Here is a 25695-nt window from a genome sequence, read left to right on the forward strand (position 1 = left end):
TACTTTTTCTCAGAGCCACGTTGTGTGTGTGTGTGTGTGTGTGTGTGTTCCCATAAGTGAATTACCATAATGAAAGCACATCGCGGTAAATTGGCCTTGAGTGAGTACAGTTCAGTTAGAGAGATGCCCTGGTGAAGCAACAATAAAGTAGGGGAAGTTTATTTTAACTCCCAACCATTTGTCAAAGTGAAGGTTGACAACCCTGATTGGATATTAATCAAAGCGTTGCCCTGAGCTGTCGAAGAGGTGCCAAGTTTGGCAGCCATTTTTCTCTACTGATGTCACATTAGATGGGGTGGTACTATTTGCTTACTTGCAGTCATAGAAGTTAATAGGAGGTCTCTTATGCACGATAATGCCAAACGATTAGGTTTTACTGTTATTGAGATGGTGATGATGATGATAATAATGATTATGGGATATATGATATCTGTGTTGATCTAAAGGCATATTGATATCTCTCTCTCAGCTGTTGAGTGTCTACAATAACTGCTGGTCAGGAACACAGATGAGTCCTAGTATGACTCATCACACCTCAACTTCCGCAGAGGACTCAACTACAGCACAGTACAGTGAGCAACTGGAACACAGGAGGGGCACAAAATGGACGCTTTACTGACTCCACATGCCCTTATTTGGTCTACTTCATTTAGCAATATTATACATGATGAGCTTTTCTCTAAATGTATTAATCCTATGACAGCAGATCAATACATTCCTCTCTCATTGTGTCAATCAGTCAACACTGAATGAGACTTGTTGTAGACAAGCTATTGTATTTTTTATTGTTGTGTAGAGTGGTCGAGGAGAGAGACTGAAGCTGCTTCTTTTACTCTTCCAGCCTATTCGCTCAATATGCAATTGAGGAAAATCATTATAATTTGTGGCACATTCCCATGAACTGAATTATCTCAGAGTGTGATAAATTGGCACACTATAATACTGACATTTACATAATGTATTTCCTGGTTTATTTCCGACTCTACATGTGTTGGTAATACCTGAGTATCACTGTTGTACTACCCACTGTAAAGTCCTTTTTGTAGCCTTCTACATTAAGTTATTGTTTTTATAGCTTGGGGAACTCAGTATGCTTCACAGCTCACAGTAACTTGGTGTAAAGTCATGAAAATGGTACAAAACACATCATTGTATATTGAGTTATGGTTCCTGCCATGTGATCCCACTCAGTTTGAGGGTTCTTGATGGTATGGCATCCATATGAGGAACACCCTATGTTGTCTGGCTAAAGGAATTTATACTGTAATATGGATACCAAATCCCAGGTGTCTGATTTTACTTTAATTAATCTGATAACTGTTATTTATTGTATTAACTAACTATATTTAATTGTTACCCGATTTTGAATGTATCATGTAACAATTAACTCACTTGGGGCACCACGAGAGCAGTTGTTTAAAGAGTTACCATCTCCCGAATTAAACTCTAAAGGTCTTCACCTATTACATCCATAAAACAGTCAACGTATTAAATCATAAACCCTTCTTGGATCTGAAAAAATTCCAGCCGTACTTATATATCCCAGCCTTACGTACTACACAAATTGGTTTAATTATTTATTTACTAGCTAAAAATAAACGTACACACTTACATGAGAAAAAGGTCCCTAGTGGATTAACACAGTATGGTGGCTTTTTACACAACTACATGGAGAGGGAGAGAGAGAAAAGAGAGACACTTATTTTTGATACATTTTAGAAACTATTCTCACATCAATCATATACTTTGCACACAAACCTCTGCCCGTTTGAAGCAATAAATCATGAATGTATTTAAATGTATGTGTGAATGCCTTGTATACCTTGTATGCTTGTATGGCTCTGATTGTCCAAAAGGGGTCTCCCCTTTCCCGTCTTTGACTGTTGTTCACTCTGGAAGATACAGTGCCTTGCGAAAGTATTTGGCCCCCTTGAACTTTGCGACCTTTTGCCACATTTCAGGCTTCAAACATAAATCTATAAAACTGTAGTTTTTTGTGAAGATTCAACAACAAGTGGGAACCAATCATGAAGTGGAACGACATTTATTGGATATTTCAAACTTTTTTAACAAATCAAAAACTGAAAAATTGGGCGTGCAAAATTATTCAGCCCCTTTACTTTCAGTACAGCAAACTCTCTCCAGAAGTTCAGCGAGGATCTCTGAATGATCCAATGTTGACGTAAATGACTAATGATGATAAATACAATCCACCTGTGTGTAATCAAGTCTCTGTATAAATGCACCTGCACTGTGATAGTCTCAGAGGTCCGTTAAAAGCGCAGAGAGCATCATGAAGAACAAGGAACACACCAGGCAGGTCCGAGATACTGTTGTGAAGAAGTTTAAAGCCGGATTTGGATACAAACAGATTTCCCAAGCTTTAAACATCTCAAGGAGCACTGTGCAAGCGATAATATTGAAATGGAAGGAGTATCAGACCACTGCAAATCTACCAAGACCTGGCCGTCCCTCTAAACTTTCAGCTCATACGAGGAGAAGACTGATCAGAGATGCAGCCAAGAGGCCCATGATCACTCTGGATGAACTGCAGAGATCTACAGCTGAGGTGGGAGACTCTGTCCATAGGACAACAATCAGTCGTATATTGCACAAATCTGGCCCTTATGGAAGTGGCAAGAAGAAAGCCATTTCTTAAAGATATCCATAAAAAGTGTTGTTTAAAGTTTGCCACAAGCCACAACAAACATGTGGAAGAAGGTGCTCTGGTCAGATGAAACCAAAATTGAACTTTTTGGCAACAATGCAAAACGTTATGTTTGGCATAAAAGCAACACAGCTCATCACAATGAACACACCATCCCCACTGTCAAACATGGTGGTGGCAGCATCATGGTTTGGGCCTGCTTTTCTTCAGCAGGGACAGGGAATATGGTTAAAATTTATGGGAAGATGGATGGAGCCAAATACAGGACCATTCTGGAAGAAAACATGATGGAGTCTTCAAAAGACCTGAGACTGGGACAGAGATTTGTCTTCCAACAAGACAATGATCCAAAACATAAAGCAACATCTACAATGGAATGGTTCAAAAATAAACATATCCAGGTGTTAGAATGGCCAAGTCAAAGTCCAGACCTGAATCCAATCGAGAATCTGTGGAAAGAACTGAAAACTGCTGTTCACAAATGCTCTCCATCCAACCTCACTGAGCTCGAGCTGTTTTGCAAGGAGGAATGGAAAAAATGTCAGTCTCTCGATGTGCAAAACTGATAGAGACATACCCCAAGCGACTTACAGCTGTAATCGCAGCAAAAGGTGGCGCTACAAAGTATTAACTTAAGGGGGCTGAATAATTTTGCGTGTGTCCCACTTGTTGTTGATTCTTCACAAAAAAATACAATTTTATATCTTTATGTTTGAAGCCTGAAATGTGGCAAAAGGTCGCAAAGTTCAAGGGGGCCGAATACTTTCGCAAGGCACTGTAGCTAAGCCAGCCGTGTCGATGGTTCCCATTGGTGATGAGAGTAGTAGGATACAGTGATTCTCGCCTCTTCCTTGTGTTGATATTCAAGATTCAAACCACTCTGGACGTGAGCTGCAGCTCTTACGTGCCTCTCTGGTCTGGGAGGTGAGTTTATTTTCTTCTCCTCGTGTTGAGTTTCATAGTTCCAAACATTTAAAACGTGTAGCTACCGCTCAACGCTTTTCTGGTCTAATGTTAATTTCTCTACTAATCTTTTTATGCACTCTGGCCGACCGGGGCGCCTCCGTCAGACTGACACGCTCTCTGATCTTACTTGGGGCGTGACTATCTACCTTGCACAGTTTATAGGAGATAGATTCTCCTATGGCTCCTGAAATCACATTCCTATCTTAACAAACATATTTTAACAAGTGTTCATATTTCATATACAATGTTAAGGATGGAGACTTCATACCTGTAGTGTATACACTTTTTAACTTCTTACGGCTGAAATACCATTAACAGGATCGATTTGACAACAGCCAGTGAAAGTGCAGGGCGCCAAATTCAAACAACAGAAATCTCAAAATTAAAATTCCTCAAACATACAAGTATTATACACCATTTTAAAGATAAACTTGTTGTTAATCCCCCCACAGTGTCTGATTTCAAAAAGGCTTTACGTCGAAAGCATACCATGCGATTATGTTAGGTCAGCGCCAAGTCACAGAAAAACACAGCCATTTTTCCAGCCAAAGAGAGGAGTCACAAAAAGCAGAAATAGAGATACAATTAATCACTAACCTTTGACGATCTACATCAGATGACACTCATAGGACTTCATGTTACACAATACATGTATGTTTAGTTCGATAGAGTTTATATTTATATCCAAAAATCTCAGTTTACATTGGCGCGTTATGTTCAGTTATGTTTTTTTGCTTCCAAAACATCCATTGATTTTGCAGAGAGCCACATCAATTTACAGAAATACTCATCCTAAATGTTGATGAAAATACAAGTGTTATACATGGAATTAAAGATATACTCCTTAATGCAACCGCTGTGTCAGATTTCAAAAAAAGCTTTATGGAAAAAGCACACCATCCAATAATAAGATACCTGCCATGTTGTGGAGTCAACAGAAGTCAGAAATAGCAAATAGCATTTCACTTACCTTTGATGATCTTCATCGGAATGCACTCACAGGAATCCCAGTTCCACAATAAACATTTGTTTTGTTCATCATTTATGTCCAAATACTTCCTTTTTGTTTGCGCGTTTAGTTCACAAATCCAAATTCAAGAAGTGCAGGCACTTAGTCCAGACGAAAAGTCAAAAGTCCATTACAGTTCGTAGAAACATGTCAAATGATGTATAGAATTAATCTTTAGGATGTTTTATCATAGATCTTCAATAATATTCCAACCGGACAATTCCTTTGTCTTTAGAAATTAAAAGAAATGAACATTCTTATGTTAGGAATATTTTTACAGTATTTGCACTAGAACCTGTTAGAGTTTTGGCGGGAAGACTGTCTGTTAACAAAGACAACTCTTTGGTTAATACTGGAGAGGGACACCCTAGATCTCCTCTCCTTTAATTTACGACAGGGTGTGAGCTGTCAACCCAGGAGCAGCTCCGTCCTTAGCTTTTTTAGCTGTCTGTTATGGTTGGGGTGATTTTTTTCCCTAGGCTTCATTACCTTCTATAACTAGCCAGAGAGAAGGGAGCTACAGTAGCTAGACATGGACATAAACTTGGAACTGTTTTTATCCGAACAATTGACTGAGTAGGTATCATTAACAACTAGAATCTGACTTCATGACATTTTATGGCCCTCAATTTCCTCCACAGAGCCAAACCTGATCAATCTAGTGTTTCCAAGGTCACAGAGGAAGTGAGGTCACTGATTAATGCTGGGAATTGAAGTCTCAGGGGATGTAAAGGTCACATAGGCTGTGAGATCACATCAGTTGGACAGTCCATGAGCGTTTTTTAGGCACGGCTTAATGGAAATAGACTAGGTTCATCCGATGGTCTCATATCTCATTTCACTGCTCCTCACTTGCAGTGAAGATCATTATTTATTTGCATGGATCTTCAACACATATGCACTGATAAGAAACCTTTAGATTTCCATGAAGGGTGGAGAACACGAGTCAAAAGGAAACCAACCACAGGATGGCAAAACAATTGATTGATGTTATGTTACATACTGCAGTCATTATAGTGCGATTTCATTTTCAAAACCCTGAATCGACTGATATAATGCTGGTGGTTTTTAACTGGGGATTGTTTTAAATTGAAGATCCATCTTGATAACAGATGTCAGGGAACCAAATGTCTACTTGCACAGCTTGTGTACAGATCTGGTCTGTTCTTTAGCTGTAAAGTGTTTAAAGCCTTCCACATTGGGGCCAGGTTCCTCTTGCCAAGAGTGACACATAGATCCTCGTTGCCAGGTTACCTCTTGCAGACACATGCACAAAGTAGCCATAATGTGTCCATAAATATTTCCAGCAGTCTCCAGTTGTCCTCCCCTCCTCCAGTTGTCATCACACTAGATAAATTAATGTAAATATATTCAAATATTTCTGGCTGCGCGGGTATATATCTACACTCTTGGCCAATTTGCAGCAGTAATGCCGTGGTGTGGCTTCTCTCAGAGCAGCGTGAGACCAGACTGTGACCCGCAACGCCTCAGCTGGCACACAGGCAGGAGAAGAAGCACATTCATATTTCATTCAGGCCCGTGGCAAGACGCTATAGATAGCCTATTTTCTGCTCCTCGGCAAACAGCAGAGACTAGAAATACAAAGGAAGGCGGTGCTAGTCAAAAGGAAATTGTTTGACTCTGAAGCTGGCACATTACACACTCTCAAGAAGCAGGAAATGACAGAAATGTCCAAATAAGTGCAAGCACGGGAGAGAAAGTCTTTAGGAGAAGAAAGAGTGTTTGTGTCTGTGGCTTGGTATTCCTCAAACAACAGTCCTTTCCCTGGATGTCTTAGTAATTCTGTTCTAAAGCTCCTGCCGATCATTACAGGGGGGAATACTTGCACAGATAAGTGCATGAAACAGGAGGTGGATGGGAAGATGGGGCATTGAAAACAATCACAACCATCTCTCTCGCTCTCTCTCTGCCTGCACAGCATTTGGAGGGAGCGAAAAGCTCCAGAAAAGTTTCAATTGGACCAATTTGGTGCTCTTCATTCTATCCATTTTTATTTTCCTACTCGTTTGAGTTTCTTCAAAGAGTGAAGATACGCACCTCTTTTCCTCCCCACTTTGTGTTACACAGCCTGTAGCACAGCAAATGCTTTTCTGCATTAGCAAGAGGGCAAGGGGAGATTTCTTTACAGTAGTCCTACATGCGAAAAACGCATACAGCATACCCTCTAGGCCCTAGAGTCTAGGGTTTTCCGTCCATCAACAGGGATGGGGGGGGGGCAGAAAGGATTGTGTACGTTGTCGGGCAGACCCCAGTGGGCCCATGGAGTGTGTGTATCAACCCATTAACCCAACAGGCCTGCAGTACACAAGGCAGGACTAATAGAAACATCTGGATGCACTGTGAGGTAGTTTGAATTAGTTTGTTTGTTTTCTATAAGCTTGACGAGTGATTAGTGGGTCCTTCTTATCATCCCTTAAGGGGGACATTTCTACTGAGCAGACGTCAGATCAATGTCCAATTCTGATTGGTATTTGATTGAATCGTCAGCAAACGTAAACCATAATGGAAACCCTGTTGAATTGAGACAAAAACTGTCTACGTACAAATTCAATCAAAAAGCCATGTAAAGACAGTGGGGTTATGTTGATTAAATATGGGGAAATAACATGGACACAGTGTTGTTTTCAATTTATGTTTGCCTGGTGGGTGTTTTCTGCAGGAGGTAGGACAGACATGGCAGGTACCATGTTTGCTTATAAATAGTCCAATTAGTATATACAAAATTCTCATCATTTGAGAGATTTGATTTGATCTTTTACATCGAGTTCCAGCTGGCTTTTAGAAACACAGCTTTCATCATAGCAGTGGGATGTGCAATGGTTCATTCCCTAAAAGCGTCAGAACACCAATAAATATCCATGCTGGTCGTGTTTGATGATTTTTGTGCTCTCTTCTCCTCCCTCTATGCACAACTTTTTTTTTATATTTTTTTTCTCTCCCCGTTCTCGATCTCTTCTCTCCATCCTTTTCCCTCTTGATCTGTTCTCCCCCTGATCTCACCTTTCTTCCCTCTATCTTCTCCTGTCTCTCTATGGTTTCCTCTCCCCCCGGGTTCATTCTCCATCTCCTCTTTCTCTCTCATGTTGCTTTCTTCTCTCCTCTATCTCCCCTTCCTTTTGCTCTAATCTCTGTCTGTTTTCCTCTCCCCTGTCCCCTGTTCCCCTCAACCACTTTTCCCACTTCTCCAATTTGCAGCCCCCCCCCCGCCACACCCTCTTTTCATTAATCTCTCCCTTCTCTTCAATCTCTCTCGTCACACTCCCAGAGGCAGCACTGTCATGGTAGTGCCATCCCAGGGTGCAGACCCCCTCCAGACTCATCCTGAAACAGGGAATCGGAGCTGGGGTGTATTCCCATTTCCCTTCCATTTATCTCCATCCCTTTCAATCTCTCAGCCAGACAGGGAAAGTGGGAGTGAGTGTGAGGAGGGATGAGAGAGAGAGAAGGAAGGGTGGGAGGGAGGGGGAGATGGAGAAAGATGGACGATGAAGGGGAGAGAAACAGTGATGAAAAAAAGAGGGAGAGGGAGTCGAATCATCGAGCTCGCAGCCTTTCTCCTCCCTGTGGAGTGACTCTAGACTAAAGCATCAGGGATTTGTAGGGTCTTAAGAAAAACACATCTCCCCCATGGATACATCCACCACTGTGAATTTGCATGGCTCTTGATTGATTTGATTTATTTCTCCGAAGTCCAAACTCACAGTGCCTTTGCCTGGGTTCTTAGCAGCGAAACGCACCTGAATTCTTGAGCAAATGTGTCTGGACATCTGCACGACATCTCATTGTGAATAGGTATATTGTGACTCCGTTTTAGCATACCAATCTTACAGCGGGGTCATTGGCATAGACCTGAACGATGCATTGCCTGACAGACAGATTTCTTGACAGCAGGCCTTCTCCGGTGTTACTGTACTCGGACCTAGCTACCCAGTGTGTGCCTGTAGTCGTGGTGAACTGTGAATAAGGACAGTGTCCACCATGTCCCCACTGGAGAGTAGAGACCACTGATCTCCCTTCCTTATTCCTCCTCACTCTTTCTCTTTCTCTCTTTTTCTATTTCTGTATCAATCGATTTCTCACTGATGAGATCTAGAGGGAGGGCTGAGGAAGAGGGGAGATACGACAGGGAGGGAGAGAGAGAAAGAAGGGAAGGAAATAGAGCTGGTTGTTTGAGGTGTGGAGCGGCCACTTGAAGTAAATCCCCTTCACCTGCTCAATGTTCCACACTCTCAATGTTTCACACTCCAGACATTGAATGTGAGAGCCCACTGAGGGCCAGTGTTATGCCAACGAAGACCCAATAGAATTCTGACTCCCCTGACTGGCTTCAGGCCGATGCACACATACTTTGCTCTTGTTTTCCTTATTAGGATGTCGGTGGGCGGAGCCGAGAGGGTCGTCAGCGAAATGGGACACACCTGGGCACAGGTGTGTCCCGGGATAAATACACCTCTTCCCCATTCATTGAGGAGACTCTCTCCATGCAGACACACTGTTTGATTTTGGATGTGGCATTTTTGTGACCAGTTTGTTTGTTTTGGCGTCTTTCAACACTCCTCATTATCACATCTATACACGCAACCACTCACTTACACTACTGATTACTGACGACACACACCATTGTTAATTGTATATAGGTTACTTCAATTAATAAATCTTTTTTTGTTATTCCATATCTCCATGTTGTCTTCCTTTTTGTTATGGGCTTTGAGCCGGTTGAGCCGGTTCGACAACAAACATACACATAAAGTCTCATACTTGCACACACCCAAACAAACACATTGTTGTGTCTGGCAGTGGAGAAGCTAACTCTTCGGGCCCAGAGCTGCAATCACTGTGTATTGTCTAGAGTGAAGATTGAAGGGAGCTGAAAGTGCAGCCAAGCACAGAATGGACTCACCAGCCATCAACACTCCCCGAATCAAACACACTCTAGCATTCACATTCTCACTCACTCTCTAACTTACACACACACACACACAAGCTCTAGCATTCACATTCTCTCTCTCTCTCTCTCTCTCTCACACACACGAACACACACACACACACACACACACACACACACACACACACACACACACACACACACACACAACTGTTGTTTGTGCCTTTCCATAAGGTTATGTTCTGGTGCTGGGAGGTGTGAACCCACTGAGATCTCATGGGACAGGGCACTGCGCTAGTGGTTGTGTCCAATGCTTCTAACACACTGTTAACCCACTGTCGCTGCAGATAAGGGACTAGGGGAGATAAGGAAGATGCTGGCTTGTATTGAGCTGTAAGTGAGAAGCAAACTTGGGCTTTCAGTGGAGAGAAAGACCCTCAGTCCCAGAAGTACCTTCAACAGTGTCCTAAGGAAAGTATCATAAGTAAAGGAAATAAGTCAAGGAAAAAGGGATTTTATTCTGAGAGCCTAGTGCTTTTGCTAGCTGTTACATCAGGCACTGTAATCTTTTATGTCCTCCATATTCTGCTAGCTGCAATGAGCTGTCCCTTACCTGCATCTCACAGGAGGCTGCTGATGGAAGGATGGCTCATAATAATGGCCGGAACGGCGCAGATGGAACCATGTGTTTGAAATGTTTGTTACCATTGCACTTATTCCGCTCCAGTCATTAGAACGAGCCTGTTCTCCTCAATTTCAGGTGCCACTAACATACCGTGCTGCTTCTTCAATTCCTCCATTTTCAGGGAGAAATGAATTTGTATTCCTGATTGTTGAACTTTTTTTATTATCTTTTTGTTTTTTGCTGAAAACTATTCTTAGCTTTGTGTTTTGGAATGATTAAAAACCTGTACTGACTGTTGGTTTCAACAATTCCTAGCTGTAATATAATGGCAAAGATAAAAAAGCAACATCATAAATGGACACCATGCATCTTTCCCTCTTCGGATGATATCTTTCTACAGAGACAGACAAGATTGCATATAGAAGACAATAATCAATAGCCATTCAGAGGGTGTGTGTGTGTGTGTGTGTGTGTGTGTGTGTGTGTGTGTGTGTGTGTGTGTGTGTGTGTGTGTGTGTGTGTGTGTGTGTGTGTGTGTGTGTGTGTGTGTGTGTGTGTGTGTATATCTGTGAGAGGTCAGTATTTGTCGAACACACTAAAGAGACAAGTGATGTGTGTTTGATGGAGTGCGTCACAGGGCCTCTCTGGGCCTGTTTGGGATAGTATCTCCGCCTCCCTGATAGAACAAAGAGAGCGCCCAGGGCCCATGCAATATGCATGGCCCTAGTTAACCTCCTATCATGCAGCCAGGCAGGGAGCCGCTCCTCAGTCAGGCCTTAAGTGGTTGCTGCCCTCTCAGCCCACCCTGTGTTTTTGTTTGCTGAGCTGAGGCCCGTGGATTAGCCTAGCGCACCATCAAATACCCAATGGGGAATTCTCAGTACATTTACTGCCGTAGCGTAGCATGCTTGCTAGCTGGCGAGCTCTTTGTATACAGCGTCTCACTATCATTAGATGAGCCATCTCATGGAGCCTTCCCAGGCTCACGGAACCCCCCGCTGGGGTTTCAACATTCCAAATTCGTACATTATGTGTTTAAGTGGACGTGAAGGAGAGTGAGCTGTTGGCTTTATGGCTACATCGCTTCTTGTTTAAGAAGTGGGCATGAGTAAAGAATATGGTGCATAGGGTAGTGTGTTTTTCACCCCTTCTTTAAAGGGCAGAGGGCATACTCTACTGTGTTGTGTGTTTGGCCACTGTTGAACCTTTTCTCACGTACCAACAAACTGGTGTGATCATTCTACAGTGGTCCCTGCAGCATACGCTCAAATTGGTTTGATTAGATCGCTTATTTCGAAAGTCCAGTTTTGATTAACGCAACAGTCAGCATATGAGCTGGCCACACAGTTTTTTCACAAAATCATTTTGCGTGAACACAGTCCTTACAAAGTTATGTCCTGAATGTGACAAGTTTCTTTTTGGATGCAATATTCAGACATTCACAGAACTAGCAACAGCATATACAATCATCCAAACCAGAAAATATAAACTACATTAGACCTACCGCTAACTGAGGAAATATTGGCATAACACAAGCGGTCAGATTTAGTTAACTCTCGGCTGACAGAAACCACCATATTAATTACCTAATAGCAATTACTTTTTATAATTTATCACATCACGGGTAAGCGAAACATTTTTATTTTATTTATTTATTTTATTTCACCTTTATTTAACCAGGTAGGCAAGTTTAGAACAAGTTCTCATTTACAATTGCGACCTGGCCAAGATAAAGCAAAGCAGTTCGACACATACAACGACACAGAGTTACACATGGAGCAAAACAAACATACAGTCAATAATACAGTATAAACAAGTCTATATACAATGTGAGCAAATGAGGTGAGATAAGGGAGGTAAAGGCAAAAAAAGGCCATGGTGGCAAAGTAAATACAATATAGCAAGTAAAACACTGGAATGGTAGATTTGCAATGGAAGAATGTGCAAAGTAGAAATAAAAATAATGGGATGCAAAGGAGCAAAATAAATAAATAAATTAAATACAGTAGGGAAAGAGGTAGTTGTTTGGGCTAAAATATAGGTGGGCTACATTGTTCAACATTGACATAATTGAGAAAAACACTTTCTAGAAATTACAGTAATCCTACGATGGGTAGTTTGCGCGCACCGCCATGTTTGTTTTTCGAATCAACCAAAGTAAATAACAGGAGACAAGATGATTTTGGTCTGTTTGAAGTATGTATGTTGAAGTGGGTGTCGTCTGCAATCATTCACTTCCCTTCATTCACCTCCGTAAATTTACCCGAAAGATGAGTGAACCATTTGGTCAGACAGACGTTTACGTGACACCCAGAATGCATTGTATAATGTCAACAAACGTGGCGCCACACATACCTGGCAAATAGCTTAGGATTAGCTCATTATAATCAGTAAAACCATCAAAAAAGTATATTACACACATCTAAACTACAGGACTGTTTTGCAAGCAGACTGGAATAGGTTCAGGGATTCTTCCGGTGGCATTGAGGAGTACACCACATCAGTCACTGGCTTTATCAATAAGTACATCGACTCACGGTGACTGTACATACATACCACAACCAAAAGCTATGGATTACAGGCAACATTCGCGCTGAGCTAAAGGGTAGAGCTGCCGCATTCAAGGAGCGGGACTCTAAACCGGAAGCTTATAAGAAATACCGCTATGCCATCTGACGAACCATCAAACAGGCAAAGTGTCAATACAGGACAGGACTAAGATTGAATTCTACTACACCGGCTTGCAAACTATTACAGACTACGAAGGGAAGAACAGACGAGAGATGCCCAGTGACATGAGTATACCAGATTAGCTAAATAATTAATATGCTCGTTTCGAGGCAAGTAACAGTGAAACATGCATGAGAGCATCAGCTGTTCCTGATGACTGTGTGATCACTCTTTCCGCAGCCAATGTGAGTAAGACCTTTAAACAGGTCAACATACACACGACCGCTGGGCCAGAGGGATTACCAGGACGTGTGCACCGAGCATGCGTTGACCAACTGGCAAGTGTTTTCACTTACATTTTCAACCACTCCCTGTCTGAGTCTGTAATACCAACATGTTTCAAGCAGGCCACCATAGTCCCCGTGCCCAAGAACACTAAGGTAACCTGCATAAATGACTAACAACCTGTAGGTAGCACTCACATCTGTAGCCAAAAGGAACACCTATGTGAGAATGCTATTCATTGACTACAGCTCAGCATTCAACACCATAGTGCCCTCAAAGCTCATCACTAAGCTAAGAACCCTGGGACTAAACACCTCCGTCGGCAACTGGATTCTGGACTTCCTGATGGGCTGCCTCCCAGGTGGTTGGTGTAGGTAACAACACATCCGCCCCGCTGATCCTCAACACGGGGGCCCCTCAGGGGTGGGTGCTCAGTCCCCTCCTGTACTCCCTGTTCACTCATGACTGCACGGCCAGGCACGATTCCAACACCATCATGAAGTTTGCTGACGCAATTACCGACAACGATGAGACAGCCTATATGGAGAAGGTCAGAGACATGATTGTGTGGCGCAAGGACAACAACCTCTCCCTCAATGTGATCAAGACAAAGGAGATGATTGTGGACTACAGGAAAAGGAGGACCGAGCATGCCGCCATTCTCATCGACGGGGCTGTAGTGGAACAGGTTGAGAGCTTCAAGTTCCTTGGCGTCCACATCACCAACAAACTAACATGGTCCAAGCACACCAAGATAGTCATGAAGAGGCCACAACAAAAGTCTATTCTCCCTCAGGAGACTGAAAAGATGTGGCATGGGTCCTCAGATCCTCAAAAGGTTTTACAGCTGCACCATCAAGAGCATCCTGACGGGTTCCATCACTGCCTGGTATGGCAACTGCTCGGCCTCCGACTGCAAGGCACTACAGAGGGTAGTGCGTATGGCCCAGAACATTACTGCGGCCAAGCTTCCCGCCATCCAGGACCTTTATACCAGGTGGTGTCAGAGGAAAACCCCAAAATTGTCAAATACTCCAGCCACCCTTATCATAGACTGTTCTCTCTGCTACCGCACGGCAAGTGGTACTGGAGCACCAAGTCTAGGTCCAAGAGTCTTCTAAACAGCTTCTACCCCCAAGCAATAAGACTCCTGAACACCAAATCAAATGGCTACCCAGACTATTTGCATTGCCCCCCACGCTGCTGCTACTCTCTGTTATTATCTATGCATAGCCACTTACCTACATGTACACTGGTGTCCCCCGCACATTGACACATTGACCCCCTGTATATATCCCCGCTATTGTTATTTACTGCTGCTCTTTAATTATTAATTATTTGTTATTCTTATCTCTTACTTTTTTGGGGATTTTCTTAAAACTGCCTTTTTGGTTAATAGGGATCCGCCCCTTTTTTCAATTTTTGCCTAAAATGACATAACCAAACACTTTGAAGGCTGTGGAAATGTGAATGCAATGTAGGATAATTTAACACAATAGATATGGTAAAAGATAATATAAAGAAAAAAAAAATATTTTGTGTATTTTTTTGTATCATCCTCTTTGAAATGCAAGAGAAAGGCCATAATGTATTATTCCAGCCCAGTTGCAATTTAGATTTTGGCCACTGGATGGCAGCAGTGTATGTGCAAAGTTTTAGACTGATCCAATGAAACATTGTATTTCTGTTCAAAATGTTGTATCAAGACTGCCCAAATGCGCCTAATTAATAACTTTTCATGTTTAAAACTGTGTAATCTTCTCAAATTATAGCATGGTTTTCTTTAACTTCTTGAAACTCCCCATCCCGGATCCGGGATCGTGACTAAAGCCTCAGGCTCATTAGCATAACGCAACGTTAACGATTTCTGAAAATCGCAAATAAAATGAAAATAATGCGTCTGCTCTCAAGCTTAGCCTTTTCTTAACAACACTGTCATCTCAGATTTTCAAAATATGCTTTTGAACCATAGAAATTGACTAATTTGTGTAAGAGTATGCAAAGCTAGCATAGCATTTTGAGTAGCATTTAGCACGCAACATTTTCACAAAAACCAGATAACCAAAGCTTCTGATGTTTTCAATGAGGAGACTCTCAGTTACATACCAAATGCGCAGTTTTTCCTGAAAGCGTCTGTGTGTAGGAGAAATCGTTCCGTTTTCTACATTGCGTCTGGCTACCGAAACGAACCGAAAATTCAGTCACCTACAACGTAAAACTTTTTCCGGATTAACTACATAATATCGACCGAAACATGGCAAACGTTGTTTGGAATCAATCCTCAAGGTGTTTTTTCACATATCTCTTAATTGATATGCAGTTCGTGGAAGCTTGCTTTCCTCTCTGTATCGCATGGAAAAATACTGGCAGGTGACTTTTGCGCACCAATTTCGGCGCAGGACACCGGGCGGACACCTGGTAAATGTGGTCTCTTATGGTCAATCTTCCAATGATCTGCCCACAAATACGTCACAATGCTGCAGACACCTTGGGGAAACGACAGAAAGGGTTGACTCACTCCTCTCGCATTCACAGCCATATAAGGAGACAATGGAAAACAGAGCCTCAAAAATCCTTGTCATTTCCTGGATGCCATCTCATCTTGGTTTTGCCTGAAGCTCACGTTCTAGGGCACGCACAGAGAATATCTTGGTATTTCTGGACACGTCAGAGTGTTTTCTTTCGAATGGTATCAATTATATGCATAGTCGAGCATCTTTTTGTGACAAAATATCTTGTTTAAAACGGGAACGTTTTTCATCCAAAAATGAAATAGCGCCCCCATAGATGTAAGAGGTTAATTGTAATAGCTACTGTAAATTGGACAGTGCAGTTAGATTAACAAGAATTTAAGCTTTCTGCCAATACCAGATATGTCTATGTCCTGGGAAATTGTCTTGTTACTTACAACCTCATGCTAATCGCGTTACCCTATGTTAGCTCAACCGTCCCGTGGACGGGACACCGACCCCGAAGAAGTTGGGCTTGTAAGTAAGTGTTTCACTGTAAGGTCTACACCTGTTGTATTTGGCGCGTGACAAATAATATTTGATTTTATATGAGCCGAAGTGCATTGGTACCCAGGCGCTAATGCATCTCTCTCCTCACTGAATGAATGTCGTCAATGGGTGAATGGGCGAAAGGAACCAGATAGAAACAGATAATTGTGCATGAGACTTCACAATTTAGTTTGAATGAATTGAATGATGAGGAGGTGGATGAAGGGGGGGATTGAATTTCAATGATCTGAATGATGAGGGTAAGGAGGATGATTGTATTTAGGACAATAGTGTAATGAGAGAGCAGCTTCTACAGCTAACGCAAAGAGACAAATTGCCAGCACACTCTATAGTTCTCTTTGTTTATGTGACATGCAGATGTTGTAGCACATCAGAGATTGTACTGTCGCTCATCCACACAGAAAAAAGAAACAGTACGTGGGACATGTCTATGGATGAACTCAAAGCATTTATTGCACTCTTGTATGTCCGTGGGGCATACGGCACAAAGAGTATGGATTTGGAGTCATTTAGGTATCCAGGGCAGAAGCACCTCCTACTCTCCCTCTTCCCCATGCACCACAGCTTCAACTCAGGAAAACGACGACACAATGTCAAGTCAGCAGGTGCACACCGAACAAGGCCAAAGAAAACTGTACAGTGGAACCGATTTGTTTGTGTGGGTTGCTCATGCAAAGCCCCGAAGCTGTGTGCTGACTGTGGACCCAAAGCATACAGAGAAGACGTGATTAATTCATGCATAAGGGCACAATACAGAGACAGATACAATCAACAAATTACTGTTTTTATTTCTTGCCATGGATATATTTCTACAATTATTTCTTCATGCAATTGATCCGTTACAATTGTTGATGCGCTGGCGCTTTTGTTTAGGAATACGGCAAATCATTTCACCTGACTGGTTATATTATTATTACACTTTTCATTTCTGCTTTTCAGAAGCTGTAACTGTTTTGATTACTAACACTAATCAAATCTACAAATAAAGTTGATCAAATGGATTACACTGTCATTTTTTATTGTAAGGGAAACGAAAATAGGATTATGTTTTTCTCGGCAACTTTGTAGAATTATACAAAATTATACAAAACACCCTTTCTACCTAAAGAAAACACTATTAGATTTTAGATTTTGAAACTGATAAAGCTCCACAAATATTTATTCATGCAATTCATCCTTTACCATTGTTTATGCAATATTTATCAAGCCTTGGTGCTTATGTTTGCACACCTTGTGGGTTGATATGCATCTGATGTGTATGCTGAAGGAGGCGCCCGGCAACATTCTCTAGTGGCTACTTATAGGCTGAAAAGCCAGGCAGTTTTAGTGTTATGAGAAAATGTATTGTATTAAAGTCATGATCACATTCTGATGATGTTTTAGCACATCTAACTGGAAAACATAGAGCAAAGCAAGATATGATTTGTTTTTAATTAATATCATAACGCACATATTAAATCATTTTCATGCAATGAAACTGTAAAATGTGTTTTAAAAGTACTTTTAAAGGACAATGGTATCCTGGTTCATATTATATAATACAAGTCCATATTACTTAAAAAAATACTTTCAAACCAATAAGACACTTCGAAACCAATAAGACGGTTCATGAGGAAGCAAATTACAATGTCACCTTATACAAACTAACTGAACCATACACATGAATGTAAAAGTGTTTCCATTGTACTAAAAGTAAGGAAACATAATATCCAACTTCATCATAACTTCAAATTCTCACGTTATTTGACTTTTATTCTACAACTTTTTATTTTAGCACTCCATTTTATAGTCTCATTGGCATTCCCTGAGCGTCCCGGGCAAAGTGATGTATGATAATAATTCATGATGTGAGCACACCTGAGAGACAGACTGACAGAGTGGGGGAGGTTGAGAAATGACCCTGTCTGTGGAGTGGGCTATACCGCTGTGAGCCGGGCCACATCCATCTCCGATCTCCCTCTCTGTCGCTTACTTTGGGCTGCTCCGCTCCTGCACACACTGCACTGGAGTAAATAGCCCTTGTCCAGACGTATCATCGTTCCTCCGAGAGACTCTCAGGTCTACATATCTCACTTTAATTGAACTCTTGATGCATTGTGAACCATCAGGGAACAGCACACCGCTTGGTAATTGAGGCGCTAGATAAATAGTCGCTTCCTTCTGTGTTTTTTTAGTGATCGTTTTATGATTTTTTTTGGGTCCCGAGAAAACAATGGAAATAGTATTCTCTCTCATTTTTTGTCTCTGTGGCACAAATGGGGCAGAACATGTTTAGATGGGTCATACAAGTCCCCCGGGGTTTGGGGATTTTCTGCCTAGTAGAAGAAAAGTCGAAATGTGCCTGGGCCACACTGCAATCCACACTTGCTCCATCTCATATTGATTTTCAAAGGGGGGCTATGCAAACCATGCCATTACCCATTGTAAACTGGAGTGCTCTATTTTGAAAGATTAACTGGAAAGATGCTTGTCCAACTTTTCTCATCTGTAGTCCTTTGTGCTTTGCCTCTTACAGCAGCCTGATTCAGCGGTGATACACACTTTGAAAAAAGGCAAATCTTCTGAGGTATTTTCTTTTTCAGCCGTGAATTACACAACTGCTTCTTCATGCCAAACTTGACAACATTCAAAGATGGTTATTTTTTCAGAGGTTGAACTAGGATGACTGAAGTGTTCGACAGAGCGGCGAGGGGAAGCCCATTGAATAAGGCCCAATTGATCTGCTGTGACTAGGCTTTGAAATTTACATTGTAACTGCCGAAATGTATAGCATTGAATTCCAAATATTTTGCACGTTAAAGCCCTCAGTCATAGCCAGTAAACAAAAGAAAGTTGAGGAAACTACTGAACAAAGTGTTTTCATTGACCTGCTCTCATTCAAATGTGTTTGTTTGCTTTTATCTTCCCTGTTTGCATCTACAACATCTGTTTCTCACGCTTTGTATCCACCCTTTTGAAATGTGAAAACTTTTAACACATCTCACATCTCATTGCTTTGTCCCCCTCCAGCCCTTGACCCCAAGCAGGAGACGGTCGAGGCATTGATGCAGCGGTTTAAGGAGAGTTTCCGTCCTAACACGACCATGGAGATCGCCCACTTTCAACACGTCACACACAGCTCCTCCACAGGACGCAAGAGAGGCCCAAGCCACACCAGAGGTAAGACAACAGCTAATTAGTCACTGTTCTATTCAGTATGGACACCTTTTATCAATGCACAGAGAGCATATATCTGTAAAGTTTGACATCCAGTATGTATTCAGTGGGACAACAGTTAATGAGTCACTATTCTGTTCAAATGCAAGAGCAGCATAATTGGCTACATATACAGTTCAAGCACATGTTGAGGATCCTTTGGCTTGTCAGGGTTAATGTCACATGCATGACTTCAGACCTTCTCAGGAACATAAATTCAGATCTTGGCCATTGCTGTGCAGTCAAACCTTCTTTTAATCATGGATGGGTAGTTTACGGTCATGTATGATTAAAACAGGTTTGAGTGCACAGCAACAGCCAAGATCTGAATTTATGTTCCTGAGAAGGTCTGAAGTCATGCATGTGACATTAACCCTGACAAGCCAAAGGATCCTCAACATATGACCGTGGAAGACCCATCCATGCCATTGACATGACACCCTACTGGAAGAGACTAACTGGCCACTGTGGAAATGTCAGAGACATTAACCTTGGACAGCTAGCCTTATGCTCTTGACTACATACCCTATCACCCTCACACCACCTTCTCTACACTCCGTGGCCAGTTTATTAGGCACAACCATCTAGTACTGGGTCAGACCCTGCTATGCCCCCAGAATAGCCTGAATTCTACGGGGCATGGAAACGTTGCTCAATTGGTATCAAGGGACCTAAAGTGTGCCAGAAAACCATTCGCCACACCATTACACCATTCCACTTCTCAATTGTCCAGTGTTGGTGATCGCGTGCCCACTGGAGTAGATTCTTCTTGTTTTTAGCTGATAGGATTTGAACCTGGTGTGGTCATCTGTTGCAGTAGCCCATCTGTGACAAGGATCAACGAGTTGTGCGCTGTGCGATATCGTTCTGCACACCAATGTTGTACTGCACCGTTATTTGCCTGTTTGTGGGCAACCTGTTATCTTGCTTGATTCTTGCTATTCTCCCTGCAGCTGACTGGATGTTTTTTGTTTGTTGCACCATTCTCAGTAAATCCTAGACACTGTTGTGCATGAAAAACCCAGGAGGCCAGCCGTTTCTGAGATAATGGAACCAGTGCACCTGGCACCGACAGTCATACCATGCTCAGAGTTGCTTCGGTCACTAGTTTTTCCCATTCTAACGTTCAATTGAACAGTAACTGAATGCCTCGATGCCTGTCTGCCTGATTTATATAGCAAGCCACGGCCATGGCCTACTGTCTGTAAGAGCGAACCATTTTCATGAACGGGGTGTACCTAATAAACCGGCTACTGAGTGTATATGCTAAGTGGTGTACTTTAATGTAATGTATGACACAGAGCCTAGTTGTGAGATACTGTAAGGCAGGCCCTAAACATTGGCTATGGGGTTGCTATAACCAATATAGCTAAGAGGAAGTCTGTCTTTGTGTTGAAAAAAATAGATTTTGTTTTCCTTCACAGCTTTAAGTCACAAGTTAGAAGTAATTTTGTCATTAAGAGACCCTGAGCGAATAGCCCAGGAATTAGCTTTGCTTTGTTAGCAAATGTCGGCTCTGTGGAATCAAATCCTTTCATTGGATCCAGCTCTCAAATTTTCAAATCCTAGAGAGTCTCAGTGCAAGTCACTCGCAGGAGATTTCCTCTCTGTGACTCAGAGAGGAAATAAACTTTTTTCAAGACCTTTAATTACAGCTGAAAGTGTGTTTTGCAGCACAAAGAGGAAGCCAGTCCAGGATAACAAACATGCTAATGGGACTAGTGCTTTTACGGAAGGGAAACTCAATTAGCCGAGAGAGGGAAAGGGGAGTTCAGCGGCTAGGCCTGGAGATTAGGCCTCGTGAGGAAATGAATTTGCAGTCAAATTATACGTCCGATGGAGAAGGCGGGAACTGGGAATGTGCGAGGCGAGAGGGAGGCTGGGAAGTACTTTTCTATTTCATTTCGGCTGGCTTGACAGCGTTTTATGCCGTGAATTAGTTCCCTTTTCTGCCGTCTCTCCCCATCTCCCCGAGCCCCACTGTACATTTGCATGTTTTACATTGATGCCAGTTTTTAAGTAGATTAAGCGTGAGAGCAGCTGTGAGGTTTTCTCTCCTTTTCCCCGTCATTGTTGCTGCTGATGACTTTTGCATTGTAATGAGGGGCCATGGCGGAGACAGGCCCTTTGGCACAGTGGCACCGAGTCCATACTGCGTGGGGGTGTCTCAGTAACACCATACAGGCAAGGGGGACAGGACACCATCTGTGCACTTTATTAAGAGTCTTCCTAACGAGTGACACTAAATACATTCCTTACATTTAGATTGTTGGGAGAACTGAAGAGAAACAGTTCTAGTTGTGGGATCCTTTCCTTCACATAGTATTGTTCTGTTCTTATTTACATGTCAGCTTGTTTTTGAGAAAGAATACAGAGTAAGAGTGAGGTATGTCTGTATCTTGATGCCCCTCGAATATTCAGAATTAGCCCAGTAAGGTCATCATCACTACGCCTGGAATGCAAATGCCAATGAAGGGATAGAGGGGAGAGAGAGAGATGGAAAGAGGGCGAGAGAGAGAGACCCCACTTCAGCACCAAGGACTGAGTCCAGTGTGAGTGAGAACTATACTGAATAAAAATATAAACGCAACAATTTCACAGATTTGACGGAGTTATAGTTTATATAAAGAAATCAGTCAATTTAAATAAATAAATGAGGCTCTAATCTATTGATTTTACATGACTGGGCAGGGGTGCAGCCATGGGTTGGCCTGGGAGGGTATAGGCCCACTCACTTGACAGGCAGGCCCACCCACTGGGGAGCCAGGCCCAGCCAATCAGTGTGAATTCTTCCCCACAGAAGGGCTTTATTACAGACAGAAATACTCCTCAGCACCCACACCCCACCCCCACTCAGACAATCCCACCGGCGAAGAAGCAGGATGTGGAGTTCATGGGCAGGCGTGGTTACACATGGTCTGCGGTTGTGAGGCCGGTTAGACGTACTGACAAATTCTGATAAAACGACGTTGGATATGGTAGAGAAATTAACATTCAGTTCTCTGACAACAGCTCTGGTGGACATTCCTTCAGACAGAATGCCAATTGCACGCTCCCTCAACTTGAGACATCTGTGGTATTGTGTTGTGTGACAAAACTGCACATTTTAAAGTGTCCTTTTATTTCCCCCCCGCACAAGGTGCACCTGTGTAATGATGCTGTTTTATCAGCTTCTTGATATGCCACACCTGGTGGATTATCTTGGCAAAGCAGAAATGCTGAACACATTTATGCACAACATTTAAGAGAAATAAGCATTTTTGGCATATAGAAAAATGTCAGATTTTTCTTTTCAGCTCATGAAACATGGGACCAACACTTTATATGTTGTGTTTATATTTTTGTTCAGTGTAGTTATATTGGTAAAGTTTCTCCAGAGCAAAGGGCCAGTTGAAGTGTTGTTTGGTTTAGTGAAAGACTAATAAGACTCCACCGTCAAAGGAGAGCTGACCTTGGTGCTGAAGTTAAGAAGCGCTTTCTCCACTTCTCTCTCTCCTTTTCTATTTTATTAATTCAATTATATTCAAAGGGGCTTCATTGGCATGGGAAATATAGGCTTACATTTCCAAAGCAATTTAAAACATGATCTACTTGTCAAACATACACACATGCACGCACGCATATGGACATGAACACACAGAGTCACAAATATCTGTCTTCAAGTTCATATTTTCTGATTCTATTTCATTGTTTCTTGTCTTTCTTTCACCGTGCAGTGTTTGAGTGCTCCAAGACTGGGCTAATTAACATTCTGCCCAAGCCACAATTTAGAGACACTCTTTGAAGTCTCTTCGAAGTTGCGTTTAGTCTCATTGAGTTTCTGTAATCTTTTCCGATTTGCATACACCTTCGTGCACCGTGTTTCCCTCTCTGAAGCTAATACTGTTTGATGTGTTTCTTATAAGCTCTGCAAGTGTTTGATGTGTTAGAACTCATCTTTGGCCCACTATGATAACCTGACCTTGTGGTTCTTATCCCTCTTATCTGATATTAATTGATGCTTGGAAGTTACACATAAAAGTGTTCTGTGTTTGTGTCTCTTCACCCGTTATAGAGAGTGTAAGGAGACAGAGTGCAGTTGGCTGAATTTGCAAAGCCTGTTACTTGAGAGAGTGAGAGAGAGATAAATAAATAAATGCTAGAGTGTGTTTGATTCGGGGAGTGTTGATGGCTGGTGAATCCATTCTGTGCTTGGCTGCACTTTCAGCACCCTTCAATCTTCCCTCTAGACAATACACAGTGATTACAGCTCTGGGCCCGAAGCCGTAGGTTCTCTATGACGGGCCAGCCCGCTGATCTACCGCCAGACACAACAGTGTGTGTATGTGCATGTGTGTGTGCATACTCCTGTCCAGACTATTAAATCAATGGACTCATACTTCACTGGAAGTCGAGGAATGTGTTCCTAGCCATCAATGTAATTACCACACTCTGACACTGACTTGTTCTCTAGACCAGACTAACAGGATTTCTACTCATCATATGTCATGTCTCTTGTACTGTATGTCTGCCTGACTGCATAGCCCTACAGCAGTTATTCCCGTACCATATCCTCTGTCTCGCTGGATCTTCAATGGAGGTGTTGATGAGCTAACAGGAATAGGATTCATTTGACACTTACGGGTGTTAGGAGTGAAACATCCATTTTAGACGGGCCCTAAGAATCCAAGGTGTCCCCAGCCTCACTGTGAGTTGCACAGGGTGTATGGGGGCCATAGGGGAGATGCAATAATGACCCAAGATGGAGGAATGAAACCCCATGTGGCAGGTGTTAATAGCCCAAGGTGCCATCGTGCTAAGGGCTCTGGATTTGCGCCCCCATGGCGGCCAGTCATCAGTCATACCTTTTGGGATCGCATTTACCAAAGTGCTCTCTCCCTGTTCCCACCATTTACCGATTACACCCGGAGTGCTGCGTGTGCCATTTATATGGTCGTTAGCCTAAACGATCCATTAATCAAAATGGAAGAAACGTCCAGGTGAGATGAGGGTAGGGAAGAAGACCACGTTGGTGGGAGTGCTGCAACCAGACTGACCATTAAACCTCCACCTGTTCCAATGTTTTACCCTGGCCCATGTCACAGCAATAATGCGGACATGGATTCAGGCTGTAAAATGTGTCAGTGTGCTTTTATTGTGATGCCCTCAGCAATATCTTTGTGGCACATCAATTTTTAGAAAAGTCTTGTTTTGAAAGACTTCAGGATCCCGAAAACTCTGAGATTATTGAATCTGTTTAATTGTTATACTGTACTGTGCTGCCACCTGTTTGCCAGTTTCAAAACGAGATATAGGTGAGCCACAGGCAGACAGAAACAGAAAGGGTCTGATAGAGGGCAGAGACCGACAACGATAGATACGGAGACAAATACAGAGAAACTAGTGACAGAAACAAAGACTTGATTCACACATACACATGGATATACACCTTGGACCGAAAGTAAATTCTCTGAGATCAGTGCAGTGTGAATGAGGAGAGAGGGGCACCCGCCTGGGGCCTCTAGGGTTGATCAGGGATCAGTGGAGCCACTGCAGTGTTGTTGCTTCCTGATATGCACTTGGCTGCCTGGGGCCCTACAGCGTGGGCAACTGACGCACCTGATACTCTCTCACCGCGCTTGGACTTCATTCCACCTAATCAGCCCACGATAATGCCTGCCAAGACCAGACTGCACCCAACAGCCAGTTAGAATGAAGCATTGTGGAATATAATACAGTGCTGTTGCCCACACACATTCATTTAGCTGTAATGTAGGGTGTTCACTCTAGAATGTAGGGAAATACGGGGCAAATTCAAGAGGGCCCTACTAAATGAATGTCTAAACGTAGTTTTCTTTGCCCTATGTTACTATGAACCACATTTAACTAATCATTAGATTGTTCTCTACAATATTATAACCTTAAAGGGATACTTTGTAATTTTGTCAATGAGAACCTTTATATTCCTCCCCAGAGTCAGATAAACTTGTGAATACTATTTTTATGTCTATGTGTCCAGTATGAAGGAAGATAGAGGTAGTTTCCCGAGCCAATGCTAATTAGCGTTCGCACAATGACTGGAAGTCTATGGGTATCTGCTAGCATGTACTTAACAGTGTTGATTAAATAAGAACATTAGTTTGTTGTGTCCATTGCTACTGTAGTTTAAACTGCCCAGCTCTTGGTTGTAACTCTTCTATTTTTCAGTGTTGGGAGGTGGTAACATTTGGAGGTGTTTCCGCGGTTTGGACCAATCAAAATCAACTTGATAACCTCGTCATTTTCATCACCAGATCTGTGGCTTTCTATTCCTCTAACCTTGTCAATCGACGTTGAGAGGGGCTGTTTCACTGTCGATTTAAAGGGAAAGAC

At 42.4% G+C, this 25695-nt stretch overlaps 1 protein-coding gene across 1 annotated transcript in view; it reads left to right on the forward strand.

Moving 5' to 3' along the window:
* The window catches only part of LOC135517965 (astrotactin-2-like), a 569522-nt gene that overhangs the window by 127891 nt on the left and 415936 nt on the right, over positions 1 to 25695 (forward strand). Inside the window, exon 4 of the mRNA XM_064942708.1 lies at positions 19159 to 19308. Within this exon, the coding sequence (XP_064798780.1) occupies positions 19159 to 19308 (150 nt within the window). The remainder of the gene's footprint in view (positions 1 to 19158; positions 19309 to 25695) is intronic.

The sequence above is a fragment of the Oncorhynchus masou genome, chromosome 28 (assembly GCF_036934945.1).
Source record: "Oncorhynchus masou masou isolate Uvic2021 chromosome 28, UVic_Omas_1.1, whole genome shotgun sequence".
Taxonomy (NCBI): Eukaryota; Metazoa; Chordata; class Actinopteri; order Salmoniformes; family Salmonidae; genus Oncorhynchus; species Oncorhynchus masou.